At 34.9% G+C, this 22,514-nt stretch overlaps 3 protein-coding genes across 6 annotated transcripts; 2 read left to right on the top strand and 1 right to left on the bottom strand.

Annotated features, from left to right (window-relative positions):
* The first annotated feature begins 217 nt into the window (after positions 1-217).
* Positions 218-8,221, top strand: LOC105189457 (sensory neuron membrane protein 1). Of its 3 annotated transcripts, none has more exons than XM_019844339.2 (9): positions 218-1,434; positions 2,871-2,987; positions 4,105-4,262; positions 4,596-4,795; positions 5,448-5,650; positions 6,020-6,275; positions 6,643-6,854; positions 7,032-7,258; positions 7,429-8,221. In XM_019844339.2, exons 1-9 carry the CDS (start codon positions 1,054-1,056, stop codon positions 7,652-7,654), a joined length of 1,980 nt encoding a protein of 659 aa, XP_019699898.1. In that variant the 5' UTR covers positions 218-1,053; the 3' UTR covers positions 7,655-8,221. The 3 variants fall into 3 exon arrangements, with proteins under 3 accessions (XP_019699898.1, XP_019699899.1, XP_011149856.2); XM_019844340.2 differs by lacking the exon at positions 218-1,434 and adding an exon at positions 1,452-1,926; XM_011151554.3 differs by lacking the exon at positions 218-1,434 and adding an exon at positions 1,942-2,502.
* Positions 8,222-9,343: 1,122 nt separating this feature from the next.
* Nprl3 (GATOR complex protein Nprl3) lies at positions 9,344-12,503 on the top strand. The gene is made up of 7 exons (XM_011151552.3): positions 9,344-9,548; positions 9,798-10,069; positions 10,132-10,227; positions 10,295-10,513; positions 10,800-11,133; positions 11,329-11,505; positions 11,731-12,503. Exons 1-7 carry the CDS (start codon positions 9,387-9,389, stop codon positions 12,100-12,102), a joined length of 1,632 nt encoding a protein of 543 aa, XP_011149854.1. The 5' UTR covers positions 9,344-9,386; the 3' UTR covers positions 12,103-12,503.
* Positions 12,504-12,693: 190 nt separating this feature from the next.
* On the bottom strand, positions 12,694-22,259 carry Dcr-1 (Endoribonuclease Dcr-1). Of its 2 annotated transcripts, XM_011151553.3 has the most exons (24): positions 22,056-22,259; positions 21,702-21,844; positions 21,450-21,565; positions 21,183-21,339; positions 20,799-21,094; positions 20,373-20,735; positions 20,143-20,297; positions 19,807-20,042; positions 19,550-19,733; positions 18,996-19,174; positions 18,607-18,758; positions 18,364-18,505; positions 17,964-18,194; positions 17,675-17,854; positions 17,351-17,564; positions 17,045-17,226; positions 16,735-16,913; positions 16,394-16,647; positions 15,080-16,233; positions 14,411-14,983; positions 14,093-14,324; positions 13,777-13,997; positions 13,532-13,697; positions 12,694-13,429 (listed from the first exon to the last, which is right to left on the bottom strand). In XM_011151553.3, exons 2-24 carry the CDS (start codon positions 21,759-21,761, stop codon positions 13,182-13,184), a joined length of 5,874 nt encoding a protein of 1,957 aa, XP_011149855.1. In that variant the 5' UTR covers positions 21,762-21,844; positions 22,056-22,259; the 3' UTR covers positions 12,694-13,181. The 2 variants fall into 2 exon arrangements, with proteins under 2 accessions (XP_011149855.1, XP_019699895.1); XM_019844336.2 differs by lacking the exon at positions 22,056-22,259 and having other exon boundaries at positions 21,702-22,034.
* Between the last annotated feature and the right edge of the window lie 255 nt (positions 22,260-22,514).

Below are 22,514 nucleotides of genomic sequence, written 5' to 3'. Positions count from 1 at the left end.
GCTCAAGTTTTTTGTTTGTTCAATTTCCTGATAAATAAGTCATATATATGTCTCGAATTTTTTTTCTAATTAAGAATTTCAATTATATGATATAAATGTGAAATATATATAGCAGTCATGCAGTGTGCATGACGGACGACAGGCTTGTCTTTGTCATACAGGATATCTCATATATGACTAACACATTTGCTTCAATTAATTTTTACATTAAATACTAAAACTTAAAGACTAATTTATATTTGTAGAGATAGCTCATTTTCCGAGGCGAATGCGTTATTATTAGACGTTATTTCAACAACAATGTTAATTACTTTGATGTCAGTTCCTCGATCAATTAATGCACTTGTGAGTCGACCGTAGTAATGTGTACCAGTGAATAATTGCCGTAATTGTAATCTATATTATTGAATTTAGGGTGTGCAGATTGTACTTATAACGTAATCATCGTAAAGATATAGCTATTGCAAATCATATATATTTTCTAAAGACACGATATATTCACCGAAAGAGCCTGTTTTAATAACATCACGCGTAGAAGCGATAAATTTCAGTAATCGCGACGGCTTTCTTCCGCTGCTACAGTTTACTATAGTAAACTGTACAATTGCGCACGCATTAAAATGTGTCGACCGATATGCTGTTGTAAATGGTTGATCCTATGATAAACTGAATAACCATCCACGCGACTTATCAACTAATCAATAACTTATCAATGCTATTTGCTATTAGCTCTCGTGAATACGTATATAATGTATGTAACGTCCAATTAATTCCGCCGCAATTTTAATACAAGAGATTTTTAATACAAGAGATTAGGTAATTTTAACAGTTTCATATAAAAAATTGTCTCATGAAATTTCACAATCAATGTAGAACATGAAAGTGCACGTATAACCGATGCATTAAGGTGCTCTATAATGTTTAATGTACATATAATATTTCCACATTCGGTTCTGAATGTTGTGAAAATCTTGAAAATTTTCAAGATGAGTCTGTATTCATCGCGCTTCATCATTGCGCTTCTCGGAAAGTTAATTTATATTTTCATTATCGATGTATATATTGACTTCCTCTCATACCAAAAAAACAACAAAATCGTACGGCCAAAATTGGACGTTATTTCGTGACTTTCGTCGAGCACTGTTAGAGAAACATCATTACTTAACTGAGTCACGTAGCTTGCGAGCTGGCGTAAATTACGCGTTTTCGATCACTTTGTCATTGGTGCATCCATGTATCAATGCTGAAGATGCCACGCCAGGCCAGCTAGGGAAGACAGAAGTCCACGATGGGGCCGAGCAAGCCAGGAGTACGCCGACGCCGAGCCGATGTAAAACATCGGTGTTATTATCGCATGGACAGTCCGTTCGCGACGAGCCGCGCACGATCAACGGCGACGAGGGTGGCGCGAAAATTGGCCAGGAGAGCACACAGGTGCGAAGACGGTAGAACATAGCGAAGGTCGATCACTGTCCGGCTGTCTCGCGAATCGCGAACTTATTCCCTTACGCGACTTTTGACGACAACCCGAGTTATCCGTAATATTTTCGCGCGTTCTGCGCTTTGCTTCTCGACGGAAGAAAGAAATGAGAGCAAGCTGATACGGTGAAGGAATACGAGTGAGGAAGCGACTAAGTAGTCGAAATTTGAACGCGATCGCCTCTGTGACCTCCTCCTTCTCGTGAATTTAACGGAGAGAAAATATTAATTTCCATCGACGGAATTTTTCACCTACGAAAACCACGACGAGAGAGAAACGACGACGAGAAAGGAAAAAATCACGCAATGAGGAACGCTGGCATAAGATATCGCATACCGAGTACCGATACCGAGTGGATACTATAGCGAAAAGATTACGCGCTCGATTTACTCGTTTAGATAAACACAGAACAGAAATAGAGAGACCGACGCAACAGACAAAAACGAGTAATTGCATAAAGCAAATTATTTCGGATAACTTGATATTTTTATCGTAACTATATTTAGAGCGCGAATTCCCACAATCCATCTCATTCAAAGAGATCAATTTTAATGGAAATTATTTTCGTCGTATTTATTTACTTTTGTAATTAAATTTATTTATTTTGATGTTAAAACATACAACGGCTTTGTGTACTTTGCTCTCGATGTAGACGAATATCTGCGTATTCTCCTCGTGCTGCGTTTTATTTTATCAACGATATTTTTTCTCAACGACACTTTCATATCTACCGTGACATCTTGTAAACTCTTTATACGAGTGACGAATCAGCAAGAAAAATGTCACATGGCGCCCACGGGCTTTCTTTGCATTGTTGCAATAATTTGTTGCGAATTGAAATGCCGCGAAATCGAGAAGCAAAGACGGACGTGCAAACAGCGCGAATCACGAAGCGATTCGACGTCGTTGTTCACACATTTCGACGCACGCACGACGTCATGAAGCGTACAAAGCTGTTGAACTTTGTCCCCTTCGGTAGAGTGCTGGACAAAGCAATTCGTGTCCTCGAAGGATATAACAAGGTTCTGATCATTCGTGATCACCGCATAGTGCGAAATACATTCAGTTCTCCAGAAATACGTAAAAATCCGCAGTTTTCAGTGGACTCGTCGTTCTCGTTTGTCCGGAATTCCGCTGAACCCAATTCAACTCAGTTTTAATCGAACAGTGTTTCACTTTGTTAAAGCTTTGTGTAAGTCACAATCGGCCGAGTTTTGTTTTCCGATGTTAATTATAACACGGGGAAAAATGCAATGCGCACTAATTCGGTCTCTAGTAATTTGACCGTGTGAATCCTCGCGATTGTCTGTTTATTAGGGACACTCGTCTTATCCACCTTGATCGTGCGTTTATGATCCGAACGTAACCGAGTGCTTACATGTTTTCGCAGAGCGTGAAGATGGTGAATATAAAGAAACTCGGAATCGGTGGTGGCGTTATGTTCGTCGTTGGCATTCTCTTCGGTTTCGTAGGGTTCCCTGCGCTGCTCCGCTCGCAAATCAAGAAGGTAAAACGTTACGCTATTTTCTCTCCATTCGTGTAGCTGTCTGTAATCTGAAATATCTCATATTATTGTTACATGAATACGTACATGTTGTTACATGAATATGTACATCGCTATAATTACTTAATTGCGATGAGAATGTCCGCATATAGGCCACCTCGTTCTCCTTTATTCTTGAGTGCCGCGTAATTAAATCAGTATTGTATCAAGAGAGATTTTTTAAATGACAGACTCAATTAACGTGACTTTAGATAAAAATATATGTATGAATTTTATAAAAATTATATGTGCATCGACGGACTGACGATCCGTCTAATTGCGACTCTGTGCAGCTTTCCTGTTGGTTATTACATTTTTACCTGTCATACTGTTGATACTTTTATAAAATCCGGCGAGATAGCTTTGAACTTCTTGGAACGCAAGATGTAATTTTAATAAGCAAGATGTAATTTTAATAAGCTTCGACGCAATTGAACTCTTCGTCACAGGGGGGAAATCTCAGTATGTCGCTTCTAGGAAATAATCCTGCACACGCGCCTGATGTAATTGGTTGTTATAGCTGAATATCGTGAAACATTCGAGTCATTCTGCAAAACTATACCGCGAAAGCCTTGAACTTTATTGTGAACTATACGTTATAATATATTGTTTTGGCTGTTTCTAATTTAGACCCCGATATCTGCGACACGCAAGGGAAAAACAGCAAGTAATTAATGTAATCTCTCTCTCTCTCTTTCTCATTGTTCAACGGACAGAATAACGAAAACAGCGACGGTCAGCGAGACTACCAGCAGATATTCGTTTAATTCGTCTTCACGGAGTAAAATTAACGAGAACATCACATCGAATTTGCAAAATTTTCGGGCAATTGCAAGAGATTTATTTTAACTGCTAAACTACAAGTTTCACGTCACGAGATTCTTTTTTCAGTCGTGAAGCTGTAAAAGTCATCTTCAAACCATTTTAAACTATACTTTTACGAAATGCAGATTACACGAAATTTTTCCATGACTTTCTCATATGTAAATGAAATTCTATTTATCGCGATTGATAATTTATCATAAATTGAATTCCTCCCATCACGCTGAAATGTTGAATTAACAAAATTCGATGTTTGCAGGCAATCGCGTTAAAGCCGGGCAGCGAAATTCGCGGGATGTGGACGAGTTTCCCGCTACCGTTGGACTTCAAGGTCTACCTATTTAATGTAACCAACGCCGATGAAATCATGCAAGGTGGCAAGCCGAAACTGAACGAAATAGGGCCGTTCTTTTATGAGTGAGTTGCTTTCACAATCAGGACGAATGTTAAAGCTCAATTCGATATACTGCGATGTCAATTCAATAACATATATGAAACATAGAGAATTTTTTAAACGCTCTAAGGAATTATCAGAAAATTTGCAATCAAAGATTCTAGAAAAATAATTCGAAATTAAATTTCTTTCCGTTGGAGAAGAAATATTTTTTTTTTATTATATACTCGATTATCCATTACTTCTCTGAAAGTGTCGCTCTGATTCCTCTTGGTCTTGATTTCCATCTAATATGAATTGTTCAAATCTGTCTTGGTTTCCGATATCGAATCTGAAATATTCCGTGTCCCTTTCAGTGAATACAAAATGAAGGTGGACCTCATAGATCGGGAAGACGATGACAGCGTAGAATATAGCTTGAAATCGGAGTGGTATTTTAACAAGAAGAAGAGTAACGGTCTGACAGGAGACGAGGACATGGTGTTCCCTCATCTTATGATCCTCGGCATGGTGATGGCTACTCTCAGGGACAAGCCCGCTGCTGTCGGGGTGGTCGGTATGTACAAAACTCACGGTGCAGTGTCCTTGTCATTTTAGCTGAAGAGCGAAGAGAACCGAAGAGGATCTTAGAATAAGACTTAGAAGAATTTTAAAGGCCAAATTCAATTATTTAAAACCAGAAATTCTCCTTCCTTCGATCAACAAAATTTTAAAAGTGAAATTAGTGGTTCTTAAGAATTAGAATTCCTTTTCCTTCAAGCAAAATGCACTTAGTCGCGTCATTTCCACATTAATTCGATTAATCCTCCTCAATCAAACATTCAATCAGATTTATTCATTGGCCCCGTCTGGCTTCAGCTATCCATATTTATTCGATTTCATTATTTCGTTCAATGTCACATATCGATTATGGCCGCAATCGTATCAGTCGTATCTCACAGGGTCACGGCGCGGACTATAACACATGATGGAACCTTTAAAGTAGAACGCGAGATATGATTTTCCCTGTAGCGTAGGCATGTGTAGGGGTGCATCTCGGACGATGGTGTGAATTACTCATGACGCCTCACGATCGAGGGATCGCCTTCATCGACACTGTGTTCGTTCGACAAAGTTTGACGATTAGTTTTTAATCACGACGAAAGTTAAATTCATCATCCTCACGACTCAGGGCGAAAATTTCGCCTTAACGCATATGATGCTCTCAGGAAAGGCAGTAAACAGCATCTTCCATAACCCGGATTCGATATTCGTGAAGGCCAAGGCGAAGGATATACTCTTTGACGGTTTGCCGGTCGACTGCACGGTGACGGACTTCGCCGGCACGGCGGTGTGCAACGTATTGAAGACGGAGGCGAAGGACTTGATGCCGGACGGTGAAAATCGCTACAAGTTTTCCCTCTTCGGTGGGGTGTGTGTCTTCACAATGCCAAGCAGATTCAAATCCCGATAACTATTTCCGACCATTGATTCTATAGTTGATTAATTATTTTTCAAGTATTCTAATACGCACTTTTAAGTATTCCGTGAATCTTTAAAAATTATACATTCGAGTTAATATGTTGCTTATCGTACATGTCAAAGAAGCAACGTATCACGCATAGAATTAATCACAAGCTATAATTACGCTGCATATAAACGCAATTTTGCCGCAAACGAGAGAAGACTGCACGATTTCTTCTTTGCATTACGCGTACGAAAAATGCAGCACGAAGTAACGCGAGAAGAAAGAATGGAATGGCTCGCCTTGTAGCATGAATTAAATCGATTATTTCTGCAGAAAAACGGCACCATCGTGCCAGAACGTATGCGAGTCCTGCGCGGCATCAAGAATTTCAAAGACGTCGGTCGTGTCTTGGAGTTTAACGGTAAGCCCGCGCTAGACATCTGGCCAGAGGATCACTGCAACGCTTTCAACGGTACCGACTCGACGATCTTCCCACCTCTATTTGGACCGGACGACGACATCGTCTCATTCGGCTATGAAATCTGTCGGAGTCTTAGCGCGCATTACAGTCATCGCACTAAAGTCAAAGGTACATATATCTTGAAAAATTCAAAGCGAAATTATGTAAAATATATATTCTATATAATTATATAAGATACATCTCTCTAAATATATCTATAACAATTATAATTAGAGCGAATGATCAAACTTAACACTATTCTCACTGTTTTTAATAGTATATTTTGAGATTTAAAATATACTTATGTATAGAATAAAATTAAAGCAAATCATATTGAATATAACACTTTTTAAATAAATTTGTATCGTTCTTACTAGTGTTTTTCTACTTTTTGATATTATTTGTATGCAGAATAATTATGCAATTATGTAAAAACATATTTATTGTCACTCAGTTTTCTTATGTTACATATTTTATGAAATTTTCAAATTCGTAGGTGTCAACACTCTTCGTTATACTGCGAATCTTGGTGATACGAGTAAAAACGAGATGGAGAAGTGTTTCTGTCCGACACCGGAAACCTGTCTAACAAGGAATCTCTACGACATGACGAAGTGCCTAGGGGTTCCCATTATTGGTTCTCTACCGCACTTTTACGATTCTGAGGAGAAGTGGTTGCAGATGGTAGATGGCTTGCATCCTAACCAGGTAACGTAAAAAATTTTTTAAAATATATATATGTTATAAAAGAATATCAGAAATATAACAATTGCATCATTCTTATCGAATTTATTATATGAAATAAATATAATATATAATTACAATTAAATAAATATAACAAGAAGTATGATTATTATTTTAAATAAACTGTTTTGATTTTTGCAGAAAGATCATGAGATCGATATGGATTTCGAGCCGATGACAGCTACCCCGATAAGCGCACACAAGAGGCTGCAGTTCAATATGTTCATACACCCAGTGCCGAAATTCAAGCTGATGAAGAACTTCCCGGAAGCGTTACTGCCTCTGTTCTGGGTAGAAGAAGGGATACTTCTCGATGACCAATTCGTCAATAAAGTGAAGGTGGTGTTCAAGGCAATAATGGCTGTCAAGTGAGTGATCAAATCAAATTAATCAAATCAAATGTTTGTTATTAGCTTATTACTAATACAGATGAATCGATCAATCAAATGATATTGATTCGCTAATTGCAAATCGATCGATTACTTCGTTAAGATTAAGCTATAACGAATAAATTTTAACATTGTATATTGATTTGTAGCTTTATAAAGTGGCTAATGATACTCGGCGGAATAGGAATGGGCGGCGCGGCTGGCATATTGTATTACAAGAATCGTGACTCTGGTAAACTCGAAGTCACAAAGGTTACCCCGAAGAGCGGCAGCAGTACAGACAGCAAAATGAAGGATAAGAGTGCCTGGCCACCCGGCATGAACATTAGCACGATACAAGCGGCGTCGGTGCCATCCAGCCTCGATAGAAATTGAAATGCTTTCAGCGGCAGGTTAATATCAGTATTAACATCGCGAGGGTTTATCCCTACAGGCTCGAAGATTTTTTTATTAGAAATATTGTAAATTGTATGATATTTTACGAAATATTGTACGATAAATACAATATACAACGATAATACGTAATCGGTGAGCTGAGTCCTAAATAGCAAGGTGATGTTAAGTATTAAGACGTGACCTTACTACTTAAAGTACGACAGCGATTTAATAACGCATTTTTCGTAACTTTGGAAAATGGATCTTAAAGTGAAGAATATTAGTTGTATTAATTTCTTCATTTATTCTTAAAAAAGAGAGAAGATTATATCGTTGTTATGCGAAATCCTTTTATTAAATGATGATTTCTCTGAAATTTATGAAGAATCAATTTATAAAATTACCAATAACGATACAAAAGAAGAAATAATTGAGTCTTATTCCTTCTTAGTAAAGAAAGAAAATATTAAATATATTACGATGTTATATGTAATGACAATGTAACTGAATACAATTGATATTTCAAACCAGCAGAAAAATAGATAAATTTATAATTGCCTAAAAAAAAAGAATACATAAAAATTATTATATATATATAATAATAGCTAAGATTTACAAAGTATGTAATATATATTTCAATATATTTGAACAGTTAACTACCTCGTTGTAAATGTAGTAAATTTTTTGTCAAAGTTTTCATTGCACTTATATATATAGTACAATCAACTTCTAATCTATGTTTTATAGTTTCTTCTTAAATTCTCGATTGTCAATAATACATGTATGTATATCCTTTTTGGTATATTCCTAAATCTTTAAACGCCCTGTAAAAATAGAATTGGATTTTTGCTTCCAATGACCACCACAGATTTATCAAATCTTTAAAAGGCTAAACACCGATGGGAGACTGCACGTTCTAAATATCGTGGATAGTCTTAAGAAAATCATTTATCATTTTCTAATTAGAGCGAAAATATTAATAACACTTATTTTTATCTAACTGCATGCAATTAGAGAAAATAGCAAATGTTAACAAATTTCGTAAAAAAGTCTTTTAATTTATATGTTAAAATCAACAAATTGATTCGTAAACTAGAGATACAAGCGTTTATTTTTTAAACATAATTGTTCGAGTACCATTAGTCACTTTCAAAAATAGTACTTAAATACATTGCAGACAATTCATGCATCCAGAAATGTTTAGAAAGATCTTGCGAAACAAATAAATGTTATATTAAAATTATAATATTAGTATTATATTCGAATTATCTTGAAATTAGAACCTGATCTATTCTCATATATGTACTTAATTTTAGTATGACAAATTTAATATTAATAAGACAATTTTTGTTATATAATGACTAAAAATATAATAAAATAAATATAAATGTTTTAATGTAATACAATGTTCTATTTCATACAAAGAGATCATTTATCAAATTTTGCAGCTTTACTGTGCTCGATTTACATCGAAAATAGGTCGACATATTTGAGCGTTTCTTTTAATATACCTTCATATTTGAAATATCAATTATTGAGTGAATATATATATTTAATATCAATAGATGTTTTTAATACTAAATGCATGATTTGAATAAAGCGCCAAAACATGTAGTTTTTGACGTGCATGCGTAAAAGATATTTCGCGAAAAGTGCAGATAGTGCAAAGTGCAACAAAAACGAACAAATCTAACCTAAGAATTAGAAATCAGATGACAATTACTAAATAAACATGGAGATCAATCCACTAAGTATAATTTTGGTAAAAAGTGATAGCAAGGGTGACAGGCTGTTATTTCGGTACCCGCACATGACAAATCATGTAAGAGACCCGAGCCAATATACTAGACGAAAAAATCCTTATTCTCTAACTAATACTGAGGACTTGTTGCAGGTGATCTTTGTTTAAAATATATTTTAAATGTTATAAGATTTAATTTTATACAAATTATAATTACACTTATTTGTAAAAAATTTATATAACAAACACTTTGAAAAATTTATATAACAAACACTTGCTTAGATAGTATTTTAACTGTCTAAGACCAATATTATTTACTTGTGAATATGATATTTTATTGTTTATACATTAATAATTTGGTAAATTCTAATGCAATCCAAATAATTCTCTTTTACTCAACAGTCTTTACCCTTCCCGACATCAAACATAAGCAATGGAAATTTGACAGGCCTAACAGATGGAGTATTATCTACTTTATTTGCTGTTAAACCAGAATTATGTGAGCAAAAATTTGAATTGAAAGTAAATGATGTTCGCTTTGTTGGACATCCAACTTTGGTTCCATCTCGTGGTTTAAAAGAAGTCAATTCCTCTATGCTATTCAATATAGTGTTTGCATTGCAAGCACAAGCCAGTCATTCCATAGTAAGATGCTACTATGATTTAAGCAAAAGGTAATATAATTTCTACAGATAGAAATTGCTTTTGAGGCATAAAAATAGTATTACATATTTAGATTAGGCATAGCATTGAGACATGAAGAGAAGAGATGTGGTTTTCTAACAGAAGAAATAAAGATGATGGTATCTACCCATGATGAAGTTGCTGGAAGGTAAATAAAATGATATCCTCTTACTGAAGAGTTCTTATGATATTATAAGAAAACATTATATTTTTAGATCTGAAGGTGAAAGTGATTGTGATGAATCACCATATGAATTAATACTTCAAAGAAGTTCACTTGCACGTGGTTTGAAGTTTGTATTCAGTAATCTCAGCACTTCAGGCATAGTCAATATTATGATTAACAAATGGATCCAAGTGCGCTTCTGTCTTCCTCAAAAGGTTCACCAATCTCACAAAAAAGGCTTGCTGATTGATCCTGAAATTATAGACAGGTTTGTCATACAACAGTATTGATAATTATGAAATTCTGAAACGGAATATATAGAATTTATTTAAACAAGTAAAATTTACTTTTAACTTATAAAAGGCTTTATCGTCTATTCAATCTCAAGTATTTAATTACTTTATTTAATTACACTTTGTATTCATATAAACATGTTTATAAAGTTGAATGTTTAGTAAAGTTTTGTAAAGTTTGAGTCTTGACTAAAAAAGATTTATGTCTTGACCAACAGAGATTCAAGTCTTGACCAAGTCTTACAAGTCTATATTTTATAGATGCTTGAACAGCTTAAGACCTTACCATGGCATACTTTTATTAATCGAGCCATTGGACTTATTGGATTCTCTGCAAATAGACTGTTCACCAGCACTCAAACGTTTGATTCAGATTTACAATCCACTGAAAAGTTTACAGACATTAGCGGCAGATTCGGATCTAACACTTGCACAAGTATTCCAGCTAACTGGCCATTTAGTTTATTGGGCAAAAGCAACGATAATATACCCACTTTGTGAAAGCAATGTTTATGTTGTTTCTCCTGATGCTATTTTGACCAACCAATTGTTAGACTCTTTCTCTGAACAATTTCCAGGAGTGTGCTTACTTCAAGTATGTATAATTTTTTCCATTATATATCTTATGTATATGTGAAATAATTAAAAATATATATAATATTACCAATATATTTATGTTCATAATATAAATATTAATCTTATGATTATATTAAAGCCGATATTTGTATTAATTATAAAAAACTTTCATAAACGATTTCTAAGACTCTTACGTGAATATATTCTTCTTCAGGTGATTAGTGATTTCTCTTTACCAACTTCCATTAGCCAAAAACTAAATCCTCTGAGCCAACCACAGCAGCAGACGCAATTAGTAAAAATAATTATATGGCTATTGAGGAATCACTTACTTTTACAATTACATACATACGTGCAATATATGCCAACAGTGCATGGACGTTTATCAGTGGTAAGTCACAATTATGATTTTTTATTAATATCTCTGAGAGCATAAAAGATACTATATGAAAAATTAATGGAAATTTATTCTTTATGTTCTATGTAAGAAATTTAAGGAAAAGAATTCTTCAAAAAGTATCCTTCAATTTAGAAATCATTTCTAATTACAATATATATTGCAAAATATGTTTTTAAATTTGATATTTAACATTCTCCCAATATTTCTCGATTTTAGGATATAAAAGATCAAGACACACACGATACGGACGCAATAGAGAAGAGCGAAAGCACATGGAGTTTAAATGATACGCCAAAAGGCACACCTACCGAAATCAAAGAGGAATTGTCGCTGACGGATAAGGAGGATGGGCTGTACGATTATCAATCGGAAGATTACGATATTCCTTCTGATGATAGAAAGCTACTCGATAGATTGTGTCGCCTTGGCTATTTTAATGGTGGCCATCATCTAGAAGAGATTATGTATCTAGAAAATATTCGCAGGTCGCAGTTGTTACAAATTCTTGACAAATTTCGAGATGTCTTGATCACTTCCGAATGCGAGGACCCGGCCATCGCTCTTTTCTACAGTCCACTCGGTTCTTAATTTTAACACAGTACAGTATATCCATTATTACTGTTTTCATATAATTGTTATAAATAAATTGTTGCACCAGTCGATTCTCACATCTCCGTTCAAATTAAAAACTTGTGCGTTACAAAAAATTTTATTTATCTTTCGCAATTCTCTTATAAAACTTGCGATAAAAGTTACAGGGGATTCTTAATGAGCTTTTTTATTTTGCGGGCGATAATCTGCATTATGATAGAAGGAAGGACTAGGATGCTACAATTCCTGATGTCACTTTGTAAATATTGCTCGCGCTTTTACATTACTTCATATTTTGTGATATAATTTAGGTACATCGAACCTTGAGCTGCCGTAATTGCTTTTTTATGTAATTTTTAACATAAAAGACTAATAAAATGGTCCTGAATTTGTGGCTACATTTGTGTGCGTTATCTTTGTATATTCTCTGCTCACCTTTCTTCCCGAATATATACCCAGAAGTTACAGATATATATCAAAAACGATCAACAGCACTAGCATGACTAGACTTTTCTGATACAACTATATCAAACACATCAATAAATTGATAGATTATAATTAAAATATAAACAATAAAATGATGTATTCTTATATTGCAGCATATTAATGTTGTAAACGCGAGCCTTTGAAAAAGAATAAGTTAAAAAAATAAGTTACAATCTAATACTGACAGTCAATCGATTGCCGAAAATATGTATACACAAGTCCATTGTGTATTCTGTAATAAAAATGTTTTAAGATATTCGCGCGCGCGTCTCAATTATCATATCCATTCACTCATGCATGCATCATATTGCATTCAGTATATTTCGTCAACTGTCAGCGCAATTAAACTCAAGCTCAGATAAAGAGCAACTCTTTTTGTTAAGACTCACGTCTATCTAAATCATAATTTTGTACTGATACAATGTTGTATACTCAAATAAAGAGGCTACTTTTTAACATTGTAAATTTATAAGTACGCTGATGAACACAATAATCTCGAAATATATATATATATACGCCAACAGTTTTTTGAAGAATAAAAGTTTCGTATATCCCGTGTTCCTTTCATTTTGTTAAAGCTACATTAAACGTCACAGTTTCTCTCTCGGATAGATCTGTATCCTTTTCAATTTCTTCAAGGCGCACTTGGCTGCTGTACACTTCGCGATCCTATAGTTCCGTCCGATTCCTTTAAACGAGCCTTTGCCAAATACATCCACCGTCACTCGGACTCTGCGGCCGTCGGCTAATTTCTCAGGCTTTCCAAACTTTGCCGTTTCAGGCTCCAATTCCAATAGTTCACGGATTGGTGACTTGGGAACATTCGTGCTAAATTGTTCTGCAATATATCGTGTACAATAAATTATTTGATAATGAATCGATTTTTAGACATTGTTTAAACTTTCTTTCAGAAATCGAACAAAATATATTTTTGACCAACCAATTTCTGACTTCATTATCGTGTAATAAACACTCCACACCGCATCGAGAGACATTCCGCTATCCAAGTAGATAGCACCGGCTAACGACTCGAATACGTCACCCAAGGCCTTCGGTACTTCTACATCCTCGGCTTCCTCGCATTCTTCCTTGCCGATCAGGTAATACTAAAGAACGTGACGCATTCGTTAACGTGTTATGTTTATCGTGTCATGTTTATAATAATTATTCCTCGCAACCTCTTACTTCTTCGCTAATGGAATGTCCATTCTCCTCTTGTATTCTGACAAAGCGATTTATCACCACGCTCAATCCAGGAGATAGATGACGGAAATACTTATGAAAGCCACATCTCACGGCCAGAGAAGCGAATATTGTATTATTAACTAAAGCAGACCTTAGATCTGTTAAAGCACCTGGCGAATGTTGTCGAGAATCTTCATACAAATGTCTAGTTATCAAATAATCTGAAATATAAAGTGTATACCTCTATAATTTCAACGTGACAAATTGCGTGGCAGATCTGACGACCGTGTTTGGAGAGTGAATAAAAAATATTTACCTAGCACAGCATCGCCGAGAAATTCCAAACGCTGATAACAATCCGTTAGTCTGTTCGGTTGATAGGAGGCGTGCGTAAAAGCCTGCAGGAGATAACTACTATCACGAAATTTGTATCCTATACTTTTTTCTAATTCCTCATATCCATCGAGCATCATACACAACTCGCCTTCTGGATCAGGAATGTATCGAAGCAATGGATTTTGCGGCTCTTCCAACTTTCCGTAACGAATCTGAAAAAGAAATTATTTTTTATATAAAATCATATAAAATATCATGGTACAAAATTATGTGGTATAAAATCATATGAGCCATTCACTTGCGTCCACACGATTTCGCCGTGTTCGCTGGTTTCCTTCACGTACGGTATGCTACCGGGTATCCTCTCTTCTGGTTCGTCTTCGCTTACTATTTGAACTTCCTCGGTAGGCAGAACGTGAATTCCTAACCAGGCCATGAAAAGAAGCGCTCCACGTGGTCCGCATGCAATTAAATATGCTCCTATTAAAGCTTCCACGCAGTCCGCGATACTCTTATCCGGGATACTGTGCTGCGTGATCAGATTGTACGGTATGAAACACCGCATATTGTCTAAATTGCACGACAGTTTACTCTCATTCTTATCTAATTCGCTTTTCATGATCACAAGTTTCTCTTCAGTCTCTTTAACGAGTTGATTAATCTCGGTGGGATTCACAGCTTGCAAAGTCGGAATGTCGGCTTGATTCCACAGGGCGAACGGGACGCCCGACTCGATGAGTGCTTGCTCAAGCTCTTTGGGAACGTAGTAACAAGGAGGCAGCCAATTGTCGTGTGGCTCAAATTTAGTTGCTATCATACTCTCACCAAGCATCTTTTGCCTCCCGAGTCTGTATAGATTTAAATTGCTAACCTGGGACAAAAATTGTCATTTCATAAATCGGTCTCGTATACATGTAAAAATAACCACTGATTTCGATAGAAAAAGAAGATATATATATCAACGTACCTGTTTTGATCTTAAATGACTAAGTTTTCCCTCATGGATATTGTCATACGTACAATACAAATATGTAGTTATAGCGTATTTGAGAAAAGAATCACCGATCGTCTCCAAGCGTTCTAAATTAATGCCGTCATTCGCGTTAGACATCGTTAAAGCTTGCAGAATTAAACTAGGACTCGGCCCTGGATGGCCTCTCAATTCTGGCTGGTAATCGAAACTAAAAAGATCGCTATGTAAGTAATTCGTCTCATCCAGCTTATGGATCCTTTTCTTCACTATTTCAGTGGACTCGAAAGAATTTTTATTCAATACTTCGTCAGTGAATCTCTCTACAACTGTCCCGATATAATCCTTATGCTTGTAATCTGGTCGTTCCTCAGAGATCGGGCAACTCAGCGAGTCCTTCCTCTTGATCACAATTTCAGAATCACAAGATATAAAGGTACCGTCGTTTATTATATCGTGCTCCTTTTGCTTGGCGAATTCGTAGTGCGCCTGCTCGTGTTTCGCCAGCAACAACTTCTCATCTTTCTCCGCATATACCCAGAGATTATTGTCAGAATTCTTCTCAGTCTCCAGGAGATCCAAGATTTTCTTGTTGATTTCCTGCTTGCATATCTCTCTCTCGTCCTCCACAGCTTCGGCGACATTCTCGCCCATGTAAGAGATCTTCAGACCTCTACTCTCATCTTCGCTCTCGTCGGACATGTCTGCATATCCATCGCTGTACGTGTCGTCAGACTCGTAACCGTCGAAATCAGATTCATACGCCGGTGAGCCGTATCGAATGTCATTCCACTCAAAGTTCTGCGGCAAGACAGTCAAATTCAGGGGAAATGGCTTAAGATTGTCCGTATCAAAATCCATCGAGTTCATCGCCATATCGTTTGACCATGTACCGATCTCTAGTTCGTCATTCTTCTCGTCAGCATTCTCTTCCTCCTCAATTCTCGTATTATCAAATAATTCCAATTGCTTCCCGGTCTCATAACACGACACATGATCTTGATTTGACGAATTTTGGCACATATCAGAGACCATGTTGCAATTGTTTAGTGTGCTTTCATTTTTTGCCTGCTTCGCTTTCTCCGCTTCCTTTGACTTTTTCAACACTTCTGCCAAACTCCATCCGAAATCTAATGCTGACCATTCGAAATCTAAAAGATACATACATACATACGCACATATATACATATATATATATATATGTATATTTCCTTTAATTATAAATATACTTTACATTATACTTATTAAGACCATTATAATCTGGTCATCAATTTTGTTATTAAAATATCTCCTGATTGTACACATATATACCTGAACTTAAATTTTGTTGCCCTAAGTTTATCATTTGTGCAACTTGGCACCGTATCTGGTTGGCAAGCAACAAAGCATTAATTCTATATAATATACAGGGTAAGCAGACAGCTTGTCTCCATAGAGAAGCTGGGAAGGGATGAATGGCACATAACTCAGCAACGAGAATCTGTTTCTGCTCTAAATTTTCTCTTTTCGCGCGCTTCGTCTCTTCGCTACTCGTAGGCAATGCGACACCTTTACGATTAACATATCTAAAATATATATCAAATAAGAATTTAGTCTAAAAAATAGACACTTTGATAGACACTTTTGATAATTAGCTACATTATGGATCTTACCTAGGAGTTAAAAAGTTTAACCTAGCTGATGTATGATCCACGTCCAATAACGATTGTTCGAGATTTTGTATTTGTATATCGTATTTCTTCAAGTAATATTCCTCGAAAGTGCTATAATCGTCTCCGGGAAAAGAAGACTTTGGATTCAAATTTGTACATATTTCCGCTACATAAAAATACTGTAAAAGAAAGAAAAGCGTTTGTGAAAAAATATATAATAGATCTACATGATCAGGATTCAATGTTTTATACTTTCTATCAATCTACTTTCTGTCAAATTTCAGAATATAATGCATTTGGATACATATACCTGTGGTTGGTCCTGGCTTCTGTACCATGGCATGATCACAGCATCGTAATATTTCGATGGATCGAACTTAAAATTTTTCCTAACTTCTTCCGGTACCTTAGTCGGTACCGCATTTCGATTCTGGTAAATACATTCCAGAAAATCCCAATCTACACTAATATCTGATCCTTCATTTGTTGTAACTGAAAAATCAAACATCGTACTACATTTTAGGAAGATTTTAGACAGATAAGAAACTCTGTGTGAAAAAACAGAAATTCATCAAGTAGAAATTGATCTTGATTAAACAGAAATAAATGTACTTACCTATTTTAACCGGTACAATTATATACGAGTTTTCCGAAGCATTCGGATCAAAGAGCATTAAATATTTCTGCAGTCTCAAGACATTCGTGAAGGTATAGTTAAGGAAAGTGGCGACTCTTTCAATCTGAACGTCGTCCAGAATCACAGTCTGCTTGCTAAGTTTCAATTGCACGTGAACTTCTCCGGATCTAGTATAAATAGGAAATGGACACAGCTGTAAAAAGAAAATATAAATTTGCATTAAACATATCTCAAGGAAATTATGAATTTCTTAAAGGTATAACATGCTGCAATTGAAAAGGAATATCTATAGTGGCTTATTACCTTTGGTATCTCTTTCAACGTAAGTATGCCAAATCCAATGGCTGATTCTTCAGGAGGATAAATACGTCTGCCGCGTGTATTTTGTTCCTCTGGTAGAGGACAACTTAATACCATATTAATATGATATAGATAAGACGGTACTCCGACTATTGGCCTACAATCTGTCAATGCTTCAGCTGTCTGGATAGAATGGTACACATTTTGAATGACTGCTTGCAAGATAATAACAAAAATCAGGATATCAGATATTTTCTTTTACTTTTTTCTTTAGAGAAAAAATAATAGTCACCTTTTTGTAATAATATTGTCTACGTTTTGTTGTACCAGGTCTAGCTTCCGAAAAGTCAGCCCTGCTCTCGTCCGGTAGAGCAGGCACTTCAGCATCTTCAGGCTTTGCTTTGAAGTTCTCCTTTCCAATAGGTAACAAGTTATCGTCTATCTCATTTCCTCGATGTAGGTCGATGCATAATTGCAAGGCAGCCATACGTCTGGCCATCGCTCTGTTTGGCATTGGGTACGACTGAAATATGGTAGAAAAAATAAACCGTAATATTGCAAAATATATAAAGGGTTACAAAAGAGTTAATTCATAACGCATTCTCTCCACTAAATTGATCAATGAAACTATGACTATGAAGGCACACAGCAGAAAAAATAATTTGCATTTTCATAAGTATGCAGTCACTTACCGTAACTACATATTTCATTGGTGAGTTTATAGGAAGTCGCAGAGAACAAGTATACATCGTAACTTCGTTGATATTAACTGTTTCAATAGACCATTCTGGTGTTAATCTCGTGAATGTGTCGCTAGGTAGCTTCGCACAGTACCTGCGTAATTTATAGAATAATGAGTGCATGTATCTTAGGATAGTTATTAGAGAGTATATTTAAACGTTTAATTTGTTAAGACCATAAGAAAGAAATATTACCTGTTCACTAACGAGATAGCAGAGTTAAAAGTGACTTTAGGAGCATCGTCGCCATCGAGCGGTTTGTAATGTGGTATCATCGCAGCGTACATGTCCGCTCCAGTCTCCTCTTTCTCAGTTAGCTCTTTATTAGAACACTTGAGTAATAAAGTCTACAAAATAGATCAGCGCCCTTCCATTAACATTTCATGACTGAGATTGGCAAGAATAAAGAACCATATTGAGAATTGATATAAAAAAATCAGAGATGTGCATAAATGAGTGAAATAAAATTTACATAATATCGTAACATATAAAGATAAACCCGAATTGAAATTAGTAATTAAATCTTTATAATATGACAACTAACATTTTACAAGATTGCAAGATTGAATTCTATATAATTGTACCTTTTCTATATATTGATATTGTGCTAATTGCCATATCAATTCTTTAGATATTTTCTGAGGTACTAATAATACATGCAAGGCATCTATAGCTCTTGCTCTGCTCTTACATTGTACATACGACTGATAATTTTTAGGGAAGTCGTATCTCATAACAAAATTACACTTCGGGATGTCGATTCCTGAGGAAAACGTAATGGAAATACATCATTGCTAATCTTAGCAATATAACAAGTTTATGATACATGTACATCCTAACAAGTGGGACTGACATTATATAAGAACGAAGATCTAAATACAAGCAGAAATGCTTCTGTAACACATGTCACTAATTTTATATACCTTTCGAATTATGTCACTTGGGTATTTGAACAATCTTATGCTTATCTTTACGAAAAATGCTTTTATGGAAAGTACAAAACGATCATTACATATGTTTAAGTACAAACTTGCAAATTATCTTGCTTGTTCGAAGATTTTGAATCTGTTCCTGAAGCATGTCCCATTTTTTAAAACATCCTATATAAATAACATGATAAAAATATATTTCTACAAACCTTCCTCCAAGATCGAGGTTGCAATCAATAAATTACATTCATGAATTCTGAATCGCTTTAAAACTTCTTCTTGTTTCCTATGTTCCATTTCTAAATCTCTTGAATAACCAACGTCATCAGTAGTCCTTTCAATTGTATAAAGAGGTGATAAAAATTGCAAATCTTCATCATGTTTATATATTTCCTGCAATTAATGTTAAAGTTAATACTCAAATCCATAATACATTTCATGATTTTCTAATGAGATGTTAACATACATTTAACAAATAAAATAAAATTTTAGCTGTGAACCCTTTATCCACAAAAATTATTCCACAAAGTAAATCTGGGTCTGTACTACCATACAGGTAACGTGATTTGGAGTTTTTTTTATAATTATCATCATTTAATTTCCAATTACCCCCAAATTTTTTTGGCTGCACTGATTTATCCTGAGTTCTCGAATTAATAACATCCTTGTCATTTCTCACGAGACAATTTTTTGAATTAACATCTAGAAATATGATATAATCTAAATTATACTTAAAATATATAATTTATAATATATTTAAAATATATAATTTGTAAATGTTGGAGCAGTGAAAGATTCTTACCAGCATTTATTTTCTTCTCTGGGGTATTATTCTCTTTAGTATAAAAAGGAGTATAAGTTTTTAAGATTTGTAACAATCTATGAACTTTTGGAGTACTATACTGATATATCTTTTCTTTCTCAGATATACATTGAAAAGTATTATCACAAACAGCACTAAAATATATTCATTTAATTAACTTTTTAAAACATGAGAGAAAAAAATATATATACATTACAAAATATTCTTACCGAATCTTTATGAAAACAGATGCCACCATATTTAATAGGAGATAATGTCTTTCATAAGGAGTTTTGATTTTTAATTTTTCTGTTAAAATTAACAATGCCAAGGCAGCACGATCCGCACACCATGGTCCAAGAGTTTCCAGTATATACAAAAAGTCCTGCATCATCTCCAAAGGCTTCTCTCTTGGATCAGGAATTTTTTGAATATCCTCAAAAAATTCATCATTGTAAATCTCAGTAGGATCATAGCGATGATCACGTAAAAATTCAGTGGCATCTAGCACCAAATTTTCAAGCGTATTGTATAAATCCCCCTTCTCTCCTTTAGAGTATTCCACCACATATTCTCTTGGTTTTGGACTATAACTGCAAACAATTTCTATATTATTAAATCAAACCAGTTATTGGACTGATAAATAAATAACTTACCGTATTATTGAAAGGATATCATTTGTGGTTTCTACACCACACTGGAAAGTAGCCTCTACTTTCTCTATTTCTAGGCCCAATCTTCCAGGTGCCTCCGTTAAATTAAACAAAGGTACTGCTAATCCAATGATTCTAGGAACATTGTTGCATAATAAAAAAGTTTGAAGAATAAACTTTAGATTGCTGTCTTCATTAGACTTATGGCACTCATCCACTATGACTAGATTTATATGACATGGTAAAAGTTTTTTTTCTGATATCAACTGTGTGTAGACTTTTGGAGTTCCAACCAATACCTATATGTGAAATCAGACTTATAATTCAAGAATTTTTACAATTTTAATCTTAATTAGTAATATAATTAATAAATAATTATTTTCTTACATGAGAACTTTCAAAACTTTCAGCAAAGTCCTCAGGTACAGAATCACATACTAATACTTTCAGATCTGTTAATTGCTTTATATAAGTTGCTTTTATTACACATTTATCTTCATTGTTTAATATATATATTGCCCGTTTCCCACCTTTACTTATTAACCTATGTACAAATAAATTATAAGTGTATTAATAAATCCCTTCATAAATACTTCTCAAATGTAACTGTAAAAAATCAATATACTGAAAAACAAATAGAGAAATCTTTATTACCTTCTATTATTAGTAGCAAACTCTTGAATCAGTTTTATAACAATGAAGGTTTGCTCAAAATTCTTTCCCAAACAGATAATTATGTTCTTTTCTTTGGCCGCATAAAGAAGTTCTACCTATAAATAATTGTTAACAAATTAATAGCAAATCATTCATGAGATAATTGTCATAACAGTCTATATATAATTTTTATGATTACTCTTATATTTTCCTTATCCCCCTCAAATGTTTAACTATATTAAAATTACTTACTTGGTACTCCCTGGGAGTGAAGGATTTCGTGTAGACCTGATCATTTAGTGGAAATGCCATGGAACCTATAGCTTCTTTATAATTTCTACTCACAATAGCAATTTCCTGATATTTATTGATAATCTTTTACCATTTAATAATCACTGAAAATACAAGACTTGCACAATATTTATCGAGGTATCCGTTAATTAAAAAGCTTCTGAGTTTGAAACTTAAGATTAGGTTAGGTTGCAGACAGTTGCATGCGAAGTTTACGGACCTGACAGTATACAAACTTCAAGTGTTGAACTACTTATTGAAACATTATTATTAAATACATAAAAAAATGTCGTTACGGAACGACCAGTGCTTTACCTGTAACTATATACACATGTCTATCCTTGTCTAATAGAATGCCAAAATTGTGGTTCCAGTCTGGAGTCAGTAGAAAAATCAGATTTTAGTGAAGACTCAAACCACAATTTACCAATATTGAGCCTTTAGGCACCAACAAGATACTAAAGAAAATATAGACCCATATTCAGAACATGCTTATAACTATGTTAGTGCGCTGTTAACTAATCAGTACCGCGATTCTGTAACTCGTTATTGGAGTTAACGACACTTTCGTTATCGTTGCGCAGCTTTTGTATACCGTAGAAAAGCTGCGCAACAATAACGACAGTTTCGTTATCGTTGCGCAGCTTTTCTACGGTATACAAAAGCTGCGCAACGATAACGAAAGTGTCGTTAACTCCAATAACGAGTTACAGAATCGCGGTACAGAAGCCATAATGCGTGGCTTTTCATTGGTTAACAGCGCGCCACATAGTT

The sequence above is a fragment of the Harpegnathos saltator genome, unplaced genomic scaffold, assembly GCF_003227715.2.
Source record: "Harpegnathos saltator strain DR-91 unplaced genomic scaffold, Hsal_v8.6 scaffold15, whole genome shotgun sequence".
In the NCBI taxonomy this organism is placed as follows: domain Eukaryota; kingdom Metazoa; phylum Arthropoda; class Insecta; order Hymenoptera; family Formicidae; genus Harpegnathos; species Harpegnathos saltator.
This window is presented reverse-complemented; position numbering and strand designations above follow the sequence as displayed.